The sequence below is a fragment of the Bufo gargarizans genome, chromosome 11 (genome assembly GCF_014858855.1).
Source record: "Bufo gargarizans isolate SCDJY-AF-19 chromosome 11, ASM1485885v1, whole genome shotgun sequence".
NCBI lineage: Eukaryota > Metazoa > Chordata > Amphibia > Anura > Bufonidae > Bufo > Bufo gargarizans.
The window spans coordinates 88751565-88770599 of NC_058090.1; the positions used below are offsets into that span (position 1 = coordinate 88751565).

Sequence of the window (19035 nt, forward strand, 5' to 3'; positions counted from 1 at the left end):
AACCACCATTACCAATCTGTCCATCTCATCCATCAGCAGAAGGTATGGCAACACTCAAGACCCTTGGGCAGTTACACAATATTAGTAAGGTTCATTAAAAAATATTCAATCCTCCATGTCCTCTGTCTCCTTGTACTTACCATCTCCAACTGTATCCTTGAATTTCAGGTTTAGCACCGTGGTAGTCGCATACATGATGATAAGACGGTTCATTTTGAATGTATAGTTGTCTCGACAGGTGTCTGGTCAGTGCAGGAAAAGGAAACCTACGTCACAAATGTAGTGGGTGAAATTAAAGTAGTGGTTATGTGGCTGCTATGTGACATTCAAATGTATAGCAAATTCGTCCCCTTGTTACTCACATACAGTCAGTGTGCATGCAATCAATGACAACAATCTCCCTGACTACAATATGGTGAGTTAGGTTTGATATAACTCAGATACAATCTTTACAGAAACCTCTCAGTTTTCGATTTTCCCATAAATATGTAACTCTAAAGCAGGAGGAGATGTGCAATGGGTAGCCACCTCCATCGGTAGCCACCAATCTGTTGTTTTCATCATCATGAGAAGGTACGGCAACTCTGAAGACCCTTGAGCATCTCCACAATATTAGTAAGGATTATTTAAAATATAGAATCCTCCTAAATGTCTGTCTCCTTGTACTTACCTACTCCAACTATATCCTTGAACATCAGGCTTAGTAGCAGCATACATGATGATAAGATGGTTCATTTTTAATGTACAATTGTCTTGACGGGTCCTTGGTCAGCACATGAAATAAAACCTATATTAGAAATGTAGAAAGTGGTGGTTATGTGGCTGTCCATTTACAGCAAGACCTATTTCAAGAAGTGGAACAATCATATAGACTACAAACCGCAAGTGCAACCTACAAAACATCGGAGGAGCGATAGCAGAGGATGGGACTCTGGTTCCAATAATTATTCACAGTTCCAGTCCTCACGCTGATGCTCTCTAGGGCTGGTCAGTGATAGGACAATATCCCTTTTATCCTCTCAGGTCACACCCTAATAGCAATGTATGGATATAGGTTAGGAGGGGGATTGTAGTACTTCTTTCCACTATATCTCCAAAGTTTCTTTTTGCAGTATCTAAAGCTGGCAATATTATTCTTGCAATGTTAACTGTAATTCCAAGATGAAGGGTGCAGGATTAAGATACGGTTGGCCAAACCATATCCAAGTGTGAAGGGTCCCTTTTACTGATTGACTCCAGTGCTTAGCCATGGAGAGTCTGGACATTCTAGTTATTTCCTTTCTTTTTCCTAGAGTACTGTAAAGTAGAGATGGGTTTCTGTCTCTGGATCTCTCTGCCCTGGTCAAACTGGGCCAGTTCCGACCACAATTCAAGTTTAGCTGCTCAGTAGCCTAGGAGATCTTGGATTTGGGGTGACAGGGTGCAGTCCAAATATGCCACTACCTGCTGGTTCAGGTTTTGCTCCATGTCGTGCTGCTGCTGAGTGGTTTTCTTCAGTAGGCGAATGAAGAAAACTGCTCATCATAGACTCAAGACTTAAATTGCTGCTGATGGAGCTGATGCTGCTCCTGTCCCCTCCAGCAGTCATGGCAGTGTAGCATGAGTTCAGAGGGTCCCCCCAGTTAGACCTTTGTGAAGATGGGCGATGGTGCAAGTAGGCTACAAAGGATGTCTCGATAGTAGTTTTTCATCCCTCTCAGAAAGTGTAAAAATGGCCCCCATTTTGGCCCAGTATTGAGGGTCTAATATGGTGGAGGGCCAGTAATCATCCCTCTGCCAAATGGTGATAATGCGGCTGTCACTACGCAAACAACTCAGCATTCATATGGCCATTTGTGCAAGGGACTTGGAGGGACTCCCTGCCTCCATTTCTACTGCATACTGCCACGCTCTGTCGGGGTAATCTGCATCGTCTTCATCGTCACCCTCTAGATCATCAAGCTCCTCCTGCTCCTCTCCCTTCGCTTGGGCAGATAAACAACCTACAGTAGTTCTGTATAGAATTCTTGGGCATTAATGTCCTACTCCTCGTCCTCATCCTCCTCCTGTGCCAGTTCACGTCTTCTGTCCCCTCGCCAGTGCCTGCCTTTAAGAGCCCATGCGCCGCTAGTTATTTCCTGACTGGTAGGCTCCTGAGTAGCAGACGGTCTACCCCGAGGGCGTTTGGCTCCAGATCTCCCACTGCTTCTACCCTACTGGCTCATTGGCACACTGTCACCCAGCTGCTGTCTCATGGGCCTGCTGCCACCCTCACGTCCTGATGATGATGATAATGCCCCCTCTTCACCCAGCTCCCACATACGATCAGCTACATCATCCACTATTGTCTGCAGGTCACTGATGTCGTTCTCACCAGTCGCATGACCACGTCCCTGACCGCTCGCAACATGTGCTCCCACCCGACTGTCATGATCGCTAGTTGCACGCCCAAGGGAGGACTCAGCGCACCTCTCCTCCAAGTCTCTGCTGACCTGTAGCTGCTGACTATCCTCACTAAGCTCATCCTCCTTGAAAAGTAGAGCAAAGCCAACAGCATACATTACTTCCTGAGCAAAAGAAGCAGCAATAGAAAGAGGCAGGTTCAGGACAGGTGAGGGCACAGAAGTTGTTCGTGGGCCATGCCAACTAAAGCTACTTTCACACCAGCGTTTCCCCTTTCCACTATCGAGATCCGTCATAAGGTCTCAATAGATGAGGAAAACGCTTCAGTTTCGTCCCTATTCATTGACAATGGGGAAAAAACTGAACTGAAGGGAACAGAGTTTCATTGCGATCCCATGACACACACTGCAAGCAGTGTTTTTGAGTGCTTCTAGGGATGCGGAGCAAGACGGATCCGTCATGATTTACAATGTAAGTCAATGGGGACGGATCAGTTTTCTCTGGCACAAAAGAAAACGGATCTGTCCCTTATTGACTTACAATGGTGTTCATGACGGATCCGTCATGGCTATGTTAAAGGTAATACAACTGGATCCGTTTATAGCGAATGCAGACAGTTGTATTATCATGATGGAAGCGTTTTTGCTGATCCATGACAGATCCAGCAAAAAAGCTGGTGTGAAAGTAGCCTAAGCGTGGTGTCAGAGAAACCCACCGATTCCTGGCTGTGTGTATTTGTTGTCACCTGAAATGATGTTGAAGAGCGAGTCAACCATTCCAGTACAGCTGGATTGTTGGTCAACATATGTCTTACAGGCTAGGGCAGCCCAGGGCTAAACCCTGCCAATTAGTGCTGGTGACGTCACCGGGAACACTGCTAGGTGGAAGCCACCGGCTAGCAGAGACTGGGTACATCACTGCACCTGCTGCAAAAGCACTTGCCCTGCGTAATGCAGCGCAGGGCAAACAAGATCAACATGGCACGAAACGGAGAGCAACGGAGCATGGTTCAGTTCTGAACCCGGACAACTCCTTTGACACGCACAGACACACTGACTCAAGCCATGTCCGCTTGTTTACTGCAAACGGGGTCTAAATACCGTACTCCGTCCAGGTGGAGAATGAGACCTTGCGTCAGGGCATTTCCGTATTGTGCTCACTGTTGTTCTTCGGCTGAACTTCTCCACAATACCATGTTGTTTGGAGTTGAGCAACATCTTAAGATTTAATCATCTTTCCCTGTAAATACAGGAAATTTAACTTCTTCTATTACACCATTGTATTAGCAGGAATTAAATACCTATTGCAGATTTAACCCCTTGGATACCGGAGTTTTTTTGTGTTTTCATTTTTGCGTTTTCATTTTCTTCCCTATTCTTACAGAGCAATAACTTTTTAGTTTTCCGTTCACATTTTGCTGGACAAGTTGTACTTTCTACTGATACTGTACCATTTATTATGGCATACACCGTAGTGGGAAGCGGGAAACAAATGGGGAATTCCAAATGGGGTGGAATTGGAAGAAAAACGCAATTCCTCCACAGTTCTTTGAGTTGTGTCCCTTCGGCGTTCCTTATGCAGCAAAACTGACCTGTACCTTTTTACAATCACAAAGAAGTCACATAGGTATAGGTTTTTTTGTGTTTTTAAACTGAAAAAAATGAAAACTTTGATGAAAAATATATATATATATATTTTTTTTTACATCACCATATTCTGACCCCATAACCCCATAGTTATGTATACGGAGCTGTGTGGGGGCAGATTTTTTGTGGGACGTTCTCTAGTTTTATTTATACATTTAGAAGTGTGACTTTTTTATTGCTTGTTATTAAATTTTTCTGGGTAAGGCTACTTTCACACTTATGCTAGCAGGGTCCGGCAGGCTGTTCCATACTAATGCTAGCCCATGTGCACCGCCGAAGTTCGCTCCGGCCCCATCACAGGCAAACATGCCGAGAGGCAGCCGAACGAAAACTGCAACATAAGCGGACTTCCGGCGGCACACATGGACTAGCATTAGTAAGGATCCAGCAGGCTGTTCCCTTGCCAGAACAGCCTGCCGGACCCTGAAGCGATGAAACAATGGTGAATCGACCATTTCGATTTTTTTTCCCGTTACGCCATTCACTGTATGGGTTACATTTTTTTTAATTTTTTCATTTTTATAATTCACTGTATGGGATAAATATTTTTAAATATGTTTATATGTAGTGTCCCACTAGGTAAATGTGGGCACTACACAAGGGTCAATGTGGCCATGTTATTGGTCATTGTATTTTATATGATGTTTGTATGTGTTTTTTGTGTTATCTGTATATCAGGCCTGTTAGGGGTAGTTCCTCCTCCTAGTAGACAGTAGAGGGAGCTAGGGAACCCCTAGTATATATAGTTAGGCCCAGAGAGGAAAGAGTTAGTGCAGTGCAGTATTATCCAGGAGGCTAGTGAGTGCAGTCTAGCCTGCCTGAGGGTGCTGAGCAAAGTAAGCTCAGAAGCTGCCACCAGGAGAAGGGTTTACCTCCTGAGAGACCTGAAGTTCCCATAACCAGAGCAGAGCAGAGCCAAAGTGTTTCCAGCCAACCTGAGAGATGAAGGGCAGAAGGATCTACTTAAAGCAAGGATATATATACCTGAGGAAGTTTCCCCTAACCAAGGATAAAGCCAGCAATAGGGCATATGGGCCTTGGAATAAAGACAGACAGGATTCTGAGGAAAAGTGCAGCCTGATCTGTAAGTGTTTAACCCTCTGAGTATCTTGCAAGAACATTGTACCTGCCATTTGTATTAGCCTGCTTGTGACTGCTGCTGACATATGGAACTTTACCAAAAGACTGTAAATAGTTAATTGTTCCAGTAAAAGGAAGTTTTTGGTTCACCACAACATCGTGTTCCTCAATTATTCCTACCATAAATCGGCGTGCCACCGTTACCGGCACTGGCGTCACAAATTTAAAGGGATCTTGCCACCGGCACATTAAACACCTGCAACATCCAGGGCACCTCATCTACCATCAGGCCTGTTCCCTATACACAGAGAGTGCCCAAGAGGTCCCCTGTGCCAGCCTCTCCATCACTGCTGTACGTCTGCCCAGGGTATACCAAAGACTGTGAGTACTACAACCACCATCGGTCAGTAACTACCCCTGTGACCTCACTATTCGCCTCACCCTGCAGGGCAGCGTACTGCATATATATTTTACATTTTATATTTTTATATTTTATTCTAGGGATAGCGGGGGTGATTTAAATTTTTATATTTTTTTAATTTAAATTTATTTATCTTGTTTTTAGCCCCTCTAAGAGGCTACAATATTCACTAGTTAGATTTCTTATAGCTTATACTGTAGTTTCATAGAACTACAGTATAAGCTGAATTTGCCACCTGCAGGCCAACCTAGGAACACAGCTCTAATACGCTGTGTCTCTTCAGATAGACTCTGCATATTAGAACGAAGGACTGGCATCCCTGAGTGCTGCATGGGGGAGCCAGTCTTACCCCAGAAGCACACACTTCAAGGTTTTTCACTATTTAGATGCTGTGGTCACACTTGACTTGAACACAGAATCTAAAGGTTTAAATGCCTGCGATCGGCCTTATTGCCGGTTGCCGACATTATCTACGGCCCTCTGCTGTTTGAAACAGCAGAGACCCGCCAGCTATAGCACCCACTGTGCTTGCAAACTGACGCGGTTTTTAAACACCTCCAGGAGCCGTGTGTGTAAAAAAAGGAGTACATATAAGGAGACCTGAGAAAGGAATATAGGAGATCTTAGGAAAAAGTGTAGAGCCATATAGGAGAACTAGTAAAGAGTGTTTGGACATACAAGAGACTTAATGAAGGAGTGATGCTACATATAGATTCCTGGGGAAGGAATGGTGTCATATATAGAAGATATGAGGAGGAATCATGGGGCATGTAGGAGATCTGATGAATGAGTGGTGGAATATGTAGAAGACCTCAAGAAGGAGTGATGTGACATATAGCAGACCATAGGAAGGAGTCATGTGACATATTAGGAGACCTGCAGAAGAAATGGTAGGGCAAGTAGAAAATCTGAGGAAGAGTGGTGCTATATTTGAGACATGGGGAACTAATATATATAGATATATGATATGATATGAGGAAAGAGTGGTGGAACATGTAGGACACCTGAAAAAGGAGAGGGAGACCTGAAGAATGAATGATACGATTTATAGGAAACTTGAGGAGGAAATGGTGGGACATGTAGAAAATCTGAGGAAGAGTGGTGCTATATTTATGAGACATGGGGAACTAATATATATAGATATATAATATGATATGAGGAAAGAGTGGTGGAACATGTAGGACAGCTGAAAAAGGAGAGGGAGACCTGAAGAATGAGTGATACGATATATAAGAAACTTGAGGAGGAAATGGTGGGACATATAGAAAACCTAATGAACAGTGGGGCTACATACAGGAGACCTAAAGAAGCAATGGTGGAGTATATATAAATAGGTGATATGAGAAGGGAGTGTTGGGACATATAGGAGACCTGAAGAAAGAACGATGAGATAAGGGGTGTCCTGATAAAGCCATAGGCTACATCTACACCTGAGGTGCCAGTAATCTGGCAAATGTCCAGCTTGTCTATCAGTTGGTTAGTGGGAGATTTTACAATAGACCACATACATTTCCTGAGAATGAAAAGTTTTGTACTATGTATTATTGGTTGGGTAATGACTCACTCCACTTTTCAGTGTGTTTATAAAAGTAGCTTCTGCTTTTAGATGGAAGACCATTTACATCCTAACCTGTGATGGGAGCCCACACATCAAGCATGCTGCTGCTCGTTCTCATCTGTAAGTGCTGTGCATTACTTTAACCCAAGTCTATGTCTATTACTGGGCAGTATTATTTTTTTCTAACGATTTTTAGTAGTAGATGGCACTATACAGCATTGCACTACTTTATTATACACTAGAGCGGGTTGTCTCATGAGTCATCCCCGGGAAAAGGTGAATTCCACCTAATTATATATTCAGATAACAACACTGATTGGGATCATTTAATGAAATCAATGGGTTAGATCTCACAGTGTGCAAAAATGACCTGATGTTGGGAATCAGTCAGCAATAATTGGTCAGTATTTGTTTAAGTAATCCACAAAAAACATTAAAATGGGTGACAAGACAATAGATATGGATATATTAGGCAGTCAGTTCTTGGGGGTGATGTGTAGGCCACCAGAAGGATCTGAGTGACTTTGACAAGGGTCAAATTATGATGGTTAGACAATTGGGTCAGAGCATGTCCCCAAAAAGGCAGGTCATGGGAACCCCAGGAACATTTATTTGCACCTAATCTCTGGAGGCCTTGTGTTAAAATTTACAGGACTTAAAGGATCTGCTGCCAGGGGACAGCTTCAGAGTCCATGACTTAATGGGTCAGAGCTGTTTAGATGGCACAAGGTGGCCATACCCAATATTAGACAGATACTTTGCAATCTTGTCAGCCAAAAGTACTGACCAGTCATTCTATACTGGAATCCTGTAACATGGTCCTTATAATACTGATGTTTTTTATGTGGTAGTGGGGTCTTGGGTAGCTCAGGCACCAGGGCCAGGGGGGATGGGGCGGGCTGCTATCTATTTATCCTCTATGACTACACCCTTGAGATACCTTCTTTCCAAAATTTCAATTTCTGCAAATGAAAAATAGCAAATGTGCTAATGGAACAATATTCAGCATGAACCGATCACTGACTTGTCCTGTTATCTTCTCTCTCCTGCAGTCCTAGGTGTGCAGCAGGGCTCTGGTGAGTATTTGATTTAACTTCATAGAGACATACTACACTGCTAGGGAGCAAGACATTTGAACCTCATGGGCTGGGTCATTATGTAATTACCGTGATAAGATTAAATTTGTTACAACATTGGCAGTGCTTGCCCACAGCTTTACTGTGCTTCTCCTGTGTCTGTCGCAGTTCCATCAGCCTGCCTTCTTGTGTGTTTATTAGGGATATTAATTATTGATCCTCTAGTGCTGCAAGGATTCACCCTTCCTTTTGCTCTTTGTGCTGCTGCTAGACTGTTTCTAATGTGCTATACTGTTTCTAATCAGCTCTGCTGCCTGTCTTACTCTTTGCCTGAGCAATAGGTTGTCTAGCTTGCAAGTTCCACTATTTTTGTTTGTCTGCCTGTGTGCTGACATATTGATTATTGTACTTTATTTGTTTTACTTACTTATAGAGCGCTGTCATCTTCTGCAGTGTTTACAGAAATGATCATAACTCACTGTCCCCAGTGGGGCTCACAATCCCTATCAGTATGTCTTTGGAGTGTGGTAGGAACACTCAAAACTCACACAAACGTGCGAAGAACATACAACCTCCATGGGGGTTTTGTCCTTGGTTGAATTCAAACCCTAGACCCCAGCACTGTTCACCATTCCCATAATACAGGTGTCACGGTAGGGAACATTGAGCCCTGAACTCCTGCCTACCACTGTCCCTATCTCTTTGTGTGATCTGCCCTAAATAGCGACCCACAACTGGTTGACAGTCCCTTCTTAAATAAGTGCAGGGTCAGAATCAGGAAAGTGAAATAACAAAAGACTAGTGACAGAATGCCAGAGAAATCAGAAGACCAAAACCAGAAGCATACCAAGCCGAGGCCAAAACCAGGAGAGTCTAAACTGAATATAAATACAACCAGAGAGACAAAACCAGGGGTAGCGGGGGTGAAAACCAGGATATCTCATCAAGTCCAAAGGGTCAGGCAAGAGGCAGAGTCAGGGTACAAATCAGGGTTATATAGGCAATATATGGAAGAGAACCACAGAAATAAGATAATAATGCACTTAGTAAAGCAGATGCAAGCACTATATATGGACAAAGTCCTCACTCTGATATGATAATATCTGAGACACTTAGTCAATATATTCTGATCAAAACACATCTAAGCCCGCCTACCGAACGCCAAGGTGGTCTCAGGTCAGGCGGGTCCTACGCTAAACCTACCTAAGCCGTTGGGCTTCTATGTTCAGGAGCGCAGACCCCGCACACATGGTGTGCTGCTCCTAGTCACCTCCATGTGCATCAAGCAACCAATGGGAGGAGGAGCAAGTACAGCCATATGTACCACCTAATTAAGGTGCTCTATTGGATAGGGGAGGGGGGCAAAAGTGCAGAGGAATGCTACTCCCAAGATAATAGGTGCGCATTCACACTTGAAGGTGCCACTCCCTCAAGCAAATACTACATAGACAAAAAAAAATCCACAGAAAAAACTAAGATAAAAACATCCTGCACGATATGATATACAAATGTGCGGATGTCCCTGCCCATATTATGGAAGAGAACCACGTAAATAAGATAATAATGCACTTAGTAAAGTAGATGCAAGCACTATATATGGACAAAGTCCTCACTCTGATATGATAATATCTGAGACACTTAGTCAATATATTTTGATCAAAACACATCTAAGCCCGCCTACCGAACGTCAAGGTGGTCTCAGGTCAGGCGGGTCCTACGCTAAACCTACCTAAGCCGTTGGGCTTCTATGTTCAGGAACGCAGACCCCGCACATATGGTGTGCTGCTCCTAGTCACCTCCATGTGCATCAAGCAACCAATGGGAGGAGAAGCAAGCACAGCCATATGTACCACCTAATTAAGGCGCTCTATTGGATATAGGCAATATATGGCTATTAAGACAAGCCAAGGATTAGAAACCAATCACAGGCAATCTGTGGCTAGCACGTTGCCTGTTTGTATAGGCTGAACTTAATAGTCACATGATGCACCTGATGTCATGTGACCAGTGACGTCATCGCGCCTAACATGTAAGCGCCGGCTCTGATTGGCCAGTCCTCCTTCATAGGGAGAACCGGCCTGTCTCCCTAGCAACCAGATTCCGGCGGTGCTACCGCAAAGTGCGCCTGCCGGCTAAGGATGTGAGGGACTTGAAAACAGGCTACCATAAACTATGCTTGTAGCCTGTTTACATCTCCTGTATGATGTACATGTGTCTAAGGGTCAATACTGGTATCTTTGTATGTATTCTGATGGCTAGAAAATTGGGCCAGAGCATGTCTCCAAAAAGGCAGGTGGTGGGAACCCCAGGAAATTTATTTGCACCCAATCTCTGGAGGCCTTGTGTTAAATTTACAGCCACATGTGGTTTGTTTGTGTTCTCTCTAAGTTGTAGTCTATGGTTCTCATCCAGGTGCTTTATAGATGTGCTTATTATAGAGGTACTGTCTTCTTAAAGGACTGCTCAATTATAACTATGGTAACAGCAAGGACCTGCAAAGCCAATTGAGTCTCAGATATGTGATATTTCTAGTTTTCTTGTTTGTACATTTTTCCTTGGCATTGACATTTCAATCTCTCCTCTAGAGGGCATCAGAAATATAGGGTCCAGAACTCTGGTAGAAGGCGATCAATTGTCGTTGCAATGCGACACCACTACTGGCCCAAACAGAAAGAATACAAGACTGCAGTTTACTTTTTACAAAGATGGGCAGAAGGTTCTAACACCCACGACATCCAGTAATTATGAAGTTCAGTCCGTTCATCTGGAGGATTCTGGAAATTATCATTGTAAAATAAGTACTGCGTCTAATACCGTTGTAAAGAGTAGTGCAAAGATTTCTGTTGTTATAAGAGGTGAGTGAAAGTCATATGATAGGTTAGCACACCATAAAAACACATTACAAAAAAAACTGAAAAATCAGTAGACTTGAAGTTTTGAAGAAGGGAAGGGCAAGATAAATGGATTATGCATCAAATCTGTTGGTTCAACACATAGGATTGCTTTGTCCATTGACTCCACCACAGATGGTCTTGGTAAAAACCCATGAACCTAATAAACTTTTCTTTGTTTAAAACTCCACTCTGTAGCATCAATGTCCCACAATTTCTCCCTAAGAGGGTACTGTCATCAGTAGGTTGTCTTGCAGTGATGGGTGTTTCACCATAACTTTGACCTAGGATTCGGGGTCAAGGCCACAGTCTGCAGGCTAGTGGCACAGCTATCAAACATAGGCCATGACTGACTGTTCTGCTACACACCCATACAGAGCTCACATGTGAATGAACCCAAAACATGCTGCCTGCTTACCTCCGATCCAGGCCAAATCTCCTTCCGCAGGTGCTCTGGTTACCACATCCTCTGCCCTGCTTAGGTTTCCCCCTTATTTCTTTGAGAAGAACCTCACAGCTCATCTATGTAGACTAGGCTGCTTGGTTTCCAGGTCACACACAGTTGGCAATTTCTTACCAGCTTGACTGAAAAAGCTAGTTTCTCATTTATTAAAATTGTGTTTTAATTATAAATTAACCAAACTGTATGGTCATTTTTGTCCCCTCTAGAGCTCTTCTCTTCTGTAGACATAAATGTAACCCAGAGTCCAGTGGTGGAAGGACATCAGTCGACTGTGACCTGTTATACAAGTCTTCATCCGGACAGACAGAATACAGAGCTACAGTATGCTTTCTACAGGGATAACAAGGAGGTTCAGGGATTTGGGTCATCTAATAAATATGAAATTCTGTCCGCTCGGCTAGAGGATTCTGGGATTTACTACTGTGAGGTGGAAACATCAGACAAGACCGTACGGAAGAGAAGTGACATCTTAACTGTCCTCGTAATAGGTAAGCAAAATTCAAAAACCATACAGTAATGATCTATCTAACATCTCTCATATCCATTTCACTAGATAAATATAATGTATCATGGATGAGTAGAAGACCTAAGTAAAAAAAAAAAAAACTTTATTAAAGGTGACACAGCAATTGCAAAGTTGCAGCTAAGTTCCATCCAAATGAGGTGTTCGGGGCTCTTGGTTGAGGTGAGGAAGGTTAGCCAACATGGGATTTCCTGTATTATACTCAGTAACTGTTTCATACAACTATTGAAATTAAGGAAAAAGATGACAAAGATTCACAGTATTTTTCGCTTTATAAGACACTTCTGATGATACTGTAAGACGCACCTAGGTCTTTGAGGAGGAAGATAGGGAAAAAAATAGTTTGAACCAAATGGTGTGCTTTTTGCTGGTTTTGAAATAATGGGGGTCTGTGGATGATGCACTGTTATGGGGGGATGTGTGGAGGACACACTGTTAAGGGGGATCTGTGGATGACACTGTTATGGGGGATCAGTTGATGACACACTGTTATGGGGGATCTGTGGAGGACACTCTTATGGGGGATCTGTGGAGGACACTCTTATGGGGGATCTGTGGAGGACACTCTTATGGGGGATCTGTGGAGGACACACTGTTATGGGGGATCTGTGGATGACACTGTTATAGGGGATCTGTGGATGACACACTGTTATGGGGGATCTGTGGATGACACTGTTATGGGGGATCTGTGGAGGACACACTGTTATGGGGGATCTGTGGATGACACTGTTATAGGGGATCTGTGGATGACACACTGTTATGGGGGATCTGTTTATGACACTGTTATGGGGGATCTGTGGAGGACACACTGTTATGGGGGATCTGTGGATGACACTGTTATGGGGGATCTGTTTATGACACTGTTATGGGGGATCTGTGGAGGACACACTGTTATGGGGAATCTGTGGATGACACTGTTATGGAGGATCTGTGGAGGACACACTGTTATGGGGGATCTGTGGATGACACACTGTTATGGGGGATCTGTGGATGACACTGTTATGGAGGATCTGTGGAGGACACACTGTTATGGGGGATCTGTGAAGGACACACTGTTATGGGGGATCTGTGGATGACACACTGTTATGGGGGATCTGTGGATGACACTGTTATGGAGGATCTGTGGAGGACACACTGCTATGGGGGATCTGTGTATAACTCACAGTTATGGGGAATCTGTGGATGACACTGTTATGGGGGATCTGTGGATCACACTGTTATGGAGGATCTGTGGATGACACTGTTATGGAGGATTTGTGGATGACACTGTTATGGCGGATCTGTGGATGACACTGTTATGGTAGATCTGTGGATGACACACTGTTATGGGGGATCTGCGGATGGCACTGTTATGGGGGATCTGTGGATGACACTGTTATGGTAGATCTGTGGATGACACTGTTATGGAGGATTTGTGGATGACACTGTTATGGGGGATCTGTGGATGACACTGTTATGGTAGATCTGTGGATGACACACTGTTATGGGGGATCTGTGGAGGAAATACTGTTATGGGGATCTGTGGACGACACACTGTTATGGGGGATCTGTGAATGATGCACTGTTATGTGACTATAACCCCCATCATCCTAAAGAATTCACCCATGTACTGCAGTACATTGGTTTATTGTTAAGGATGAGGGGGATTACATTATGATGTATGAATTATGATGGTGAATGATGCAGTGTTTACATTAAATATAAACACTGTCCAGGGACTGTATCATTATCGGCCTGTGTTTATATTAAATATGACTATAACCTCCCTCATCCATAGGAATGCACCCATGTACTGCAGTACATCGGTGCATTCCTATAGATGAGGGGAGTTATAGTCATATGTGATGCCCATGGCAGGTGGCCAGCGCCTTGCCCCTTAGGAGGTTTCTACGAAATATGTCCCTCTTATAGAGCAAGTTAACGTGACGCCAGTTGTGGTTAAGCAACGGGAACATGGAGTCCTCTTTGTAGATGGTAATGTTGGTACCCAGTGTAGGAAGGCCACAGTGGTGTTAAATAGGCCCCAAAATCCCTGGAGATGTTGTGTAGCACTTGTGTCACGATGCTCCTACCTGAGTACGGGTGGATCCCAGACGTGGTCGACCGAGGCAGTGCAAAAGGGGGAAGAAGAACTTGGATGGGGTAAAACAAAGTTGAGTCCAGACTTGGTAAACGGTTGAACAGTTGCTTTTACTTGGCATAAACGGTAATCCAAACAGTTTCCAGACTTTATCTTGGTTACCAGGTTTCAGCAGGCAAATGGCAAGCAAATACTTCTGCAAAACAAACTCAGCTCTGCAATGCTGTAGCTTACTTAGCTCTGCTATGTTAGCAATAGTAGTAGTCTCTTTCTGTAGGTATTCCTAGGAAATTTTTGCCCTGGTATTTACTACCTCAAGCTTTGGCTGAACTTGGGTGCAGGTAATGCATGCCCAGGAGGTGACATAGAACCATATAGTCCTTTGCAGGAAGAACCTGCAGGCCCAGCAGAGCAGGCATCGCTCTGCTGGCCTACACAACCTCTCCCTTAGGAGGGTAGACTAGACACTCTCTCTCTGCAGGCTCGCCCAGGAGGGACGAGAACCTTCTGCTACCCCTTACAGGGACTAAGCTAGACTGACTCCTGTTAACTAAACTCCTCCTCTCCTTCTAGAGGGAGAGAGAGAATGGACAATTCAGTCCTTTCCCTGCAATAGCACTGCCAAGTGTTGCTGCCACCTTGTGGCAACCAGGCACATTACATGAACATAACAATTACTTGGAATAAATATGCACATTATTCTCGCATGACAAAAAATACATTAAAGGACAGGTATTAGCACATAGGAAATGGTAGCAAGGTGTCAAAAGGAGTGGTAATGGCACCCTGGGTCATTACACATATTTAACACACATTTAATGTTTAGACTGGCACTTGAGCTGTCACTCACCCAGGACTTCAGGTGACAGGCCAGGGAATAGCACAGGGTGACAGAGAGCCAGTAAAACTCTGTTGCTTTCTCTCACAGCAGGAGTGGCGGAGCTCTGTAACGGTGGTGCTCGTGGTACGGCAATGGGAGGGAGTAAGCTGATTGGTGGAGGCAGGGAGCAGCAGTAGTTTCCACCGGAAAAAAAGTGCGTCTTATAAAGTGAAAAATATGTATGTATTTGCTTGTAAAAAGCCTAATAAAGGTTCAAACCCAAGAAACTAATACTAAATCAAAAGAATAAAGGAGTTAAAGATATTGATAAAAACACTAACGTGAATTTTAGTGTTTGATTTTATGTTTTATAACTAACCTCCGTGTATGTTTTCTTTTAGGGGAGAAGAATTATACATTGCAGAACATAATTAGACTGGTACTATCTGTCTGCATTATAATCAGCCTATTTATCATCATTATTCATCATGTGAAAAGCCAAGACTAAATTACTACTAAACCTTACAAAATACCAGCTGTACATATATCATCATATTCCACAACATGCCCAGGTTATACCAGCATGCTCCATGTCACTATATACAAGAAGATACCCAGGTTATACCAGCTGTACATATATAATTATATACAGGAGATACCCAGGTTATATCAGCATGGTCCATATCACTGTATACAAGAAGATACCCAGGTTATACCAGCTGTACATATATAATTATATACAGGAGATACCCAGGTTATACCAGCATGCTCCATATATCTATATACAAAGAGCTGTATAACTTATACCAGCTGTACATATATAATTATATACAGGAGATACCCAGGTTATACCAGCATGCTCCATATCACTATATACAAGAAGATGTATAACTTATACCAGCTGTACATATATAATTATATACAAGAGATACCCAGGTTATACCAGCATGCTCCATATCACTATATACAAGAAGCTGTATAACTGATACCAGCTGTACATATATAATTATATACAGGAGATGCCCAGGTTATACCAGCGTGGTCCATATCACTATATACAAGAAGATGTATAACTTATACCAGCTGTACATATATAATTATATTCATCAGATACCCAGGTTATACCAGCATGCTCCATATCACTATATACAAGAAGACGTATAACTTATACCAGCTGTACATATATAATTATATACAGGAGATACCCAGGTTATACCAGCTGTACATATATAAGTATATACAGGAGATACCCAGGTTATACCAGCATGCTCCATATCACTATATACAGGAAGATGTATAACTTATACCAGCTGTACATATATAATTATATACAGGAGATACCCAGGTTATACCAGCATGGTCTATATCACTATATACAAGAAGATGTATAACTTATACCAGCTGTACATATATAATTATATACAGGAGATGCCCAGGTTATACCAGCATGCTCCATATCACTATATACAAGAAGATGTATAACTTATACCAGCTGTACATATATAATTATATACAGGAGATGCCCAGGTTATACCAGCATGCTCCATATCACTATATACAAGAAGATGTATAACTTATACCAGCTGTACATATATAATTATATACAGGAGATGCCCAGGTTATACCAGCATGCTCCATATCACTATATACAAGAAGATGTATAACTTATACCAGCTGTACATATATAATTATATACAGGAGATGCCCAGGTTATACCAGCATGCTCCATATCACTATATACAAGAAGATGTATAACTTATACCAGCTGTACATATATAATTATATACAGGAGATACCCAGGTTATACCAGCATGCTCCATATCACTATATACAAGAAGATGTATAACTTATACCAGCTGTACATATATAATTATATTCATCAGATACCCAGGTTATACCAGCATGCTCCATATCACTATATACAAGAAGACGTATAACTTATACCAGCTGTACATATATAATTATATACAGGAGATACCCAGGTTATACCAGCATGCTCCATATCACTATATACAGGAAGATGTATAACTTATACCAGCTGTACATATATAATTATATACAGGAGATACCCAGGTTATACCAGCATGGTCTATATCACTATATACAAGAAGATGTATAACTTATACCAGCTGTACATATATAATTATATACAGGAGATGCCCAGGTTATACCAGCATGCTCCATATCACTGTATACAAGAAGATGTATAACTTATACCAGCTGTACATATATAATTATATACAGGAGATACCCAGGTTATACCAGCATGCTCCATATCACTATATACAGGAAGATGTATAACTTATACCAGCTGTAAATATATAATTATATACAGGAGATACCCAGGTTATACCAGCATGGTCTATATCACTATATACAAGAAGATGTATAACTTATACCAGCTGTACATATATAATTATATACAGGAGATACCCAGGTTATACCAGCATGCTCCATATCACTATACACAGGAAGATGTATAACTTATACCAGCTGTACATATATAATTATATACAGGAGATGCCCAGGTTATACCAGCATGGTCTATATCACTATATACAAGAAGATGTATAACTTATACCAGCTGTACATATATAATTATATACAGGAGATGCCCAGGTTATACCAGCATGCTCCATATCACTATATACAAGAAGATGTATAACTTATACCATCTGTACATATATCATTATATACAGGAGATACCCAGGTTATACCAGCATGCTCCATATCACTATATACAGGAAGATGTATAACTTATACCAGCTGTACATATATAATTATATACAGGAGATGCCCAGGTTATACCAGCATGCTCCATATCACTATATACAAGAAGATGTATAACTTATACCAGCTGTACATATATAATTATATACAGGAGATGCCCAGGTTATACCAGCATGCTCCATATCACTATATACAAGATGATGTATAACTTATACCAGCTGTACATATATAATTATATACAGGAGATACCCAGGTTATACCAGCATGCTCCATATCACTATATACAGGAAGATGTATAACTTATACCAGCTGTACATATATAATTATATACAGGAGATGCCCAGGTTATACCAGCATGCTCCATATCACTATATACAGGAAGATGTATAACTTATACCAGCTGTACATATATAATTATATACAGGAGATGCCCAGGTTATACCAGCATGCTCCATATCACTATATACAAGAAGATGTATAACTTATACCAGCTGTACATATATAATTATATACAGGAGATGCCCAGGTTATACCAGCATGGTCCATATCACTATATACAAGAAGATGTATAACTTATACCAGCTGTACATATATAATTATATACAGGAGATACCCAGGTTATACCAGCATGCTCCATATCACTATATACAAGAAGATGTATAACTTATACCAGCTGTACATATATAATTATATACAGGAGATACCCAGGTTATACCAGCATGGTCTATATCACTATATACAAGAAGATGTATAACTTATACCAGCTGTACATATATAATTATATACAGGAGATGCCCAGGTTATACCAGCATGCTCCATATCACTATATACAAGAAGATGTATAACTTATACCAGCTGTACATATATAATTATATACAGGAGATGCCCAGGTTATACCAGCATGCTCCATATCACTATATACAAGAAGATGTATAACTTATACCAGCTGTACATATATAATTATATACAGGAGATGCCCAGGTTATACCAGCATGCTCCATATCACTATATACAAGAAGATGTATAACTTATACCAGCTGTACATGTATAATTATATACAGCAGATACCCGGGTTATACCAGCATGCTCCATATCACTGTATACAAGAAGATGTATAACTTATACCAGCTGTACATATATCATTATATACAGGAGATACCCAGGTTATACCAGTGGCACTGCCCCAGGAGGCAGCAGGACCCAGCAGCCAAGCAGCACCCCTACTGCCTGACAATGCCTAACCCAGCACTGGGCCCCACCAACCACTGTTGGTGGGTTGGTGGGGCCCAGTGCTAGGTTTGGCATTGTCAAGCAGCAGACGTGATGTTTGGCTGCTGATTCCCATGGCCTGCTCAGTCAGAGCAA

General features: G+C 42.2%; 1 protein-coding gene across 1 annotated transcript in view; it reads left to right on the forward strand.

Moving 5' to 3' along the window:
* The first annotated feature begins 7160 nt into the window (after nt 1-7160).
* Nucleotides 7161-19035, forward strand: part of LOC122921388 (angiopoietin-2-like) — a 94952-nt gene continuing 83077 nt past the window's right edge. The window contains exons 1-4 of the mRNA XM_044271367.1: nt 7161-7207; nt 8140-8163; nt 10749-11018; nt 11724-12005. Coding sequence (XP_044127302.1) covers nt 7165-7207; nt 8140-8163; nt 10749-11018; nt 11724-12005 — 619 coding nt within the window. The 5' untranslated portion in view covers nt 7161-7164. The remainder of the gene's footprint in view (nt 7208-8139; nt 8164-10748; nt 11019-11723; nt 12006-19035) is intronic.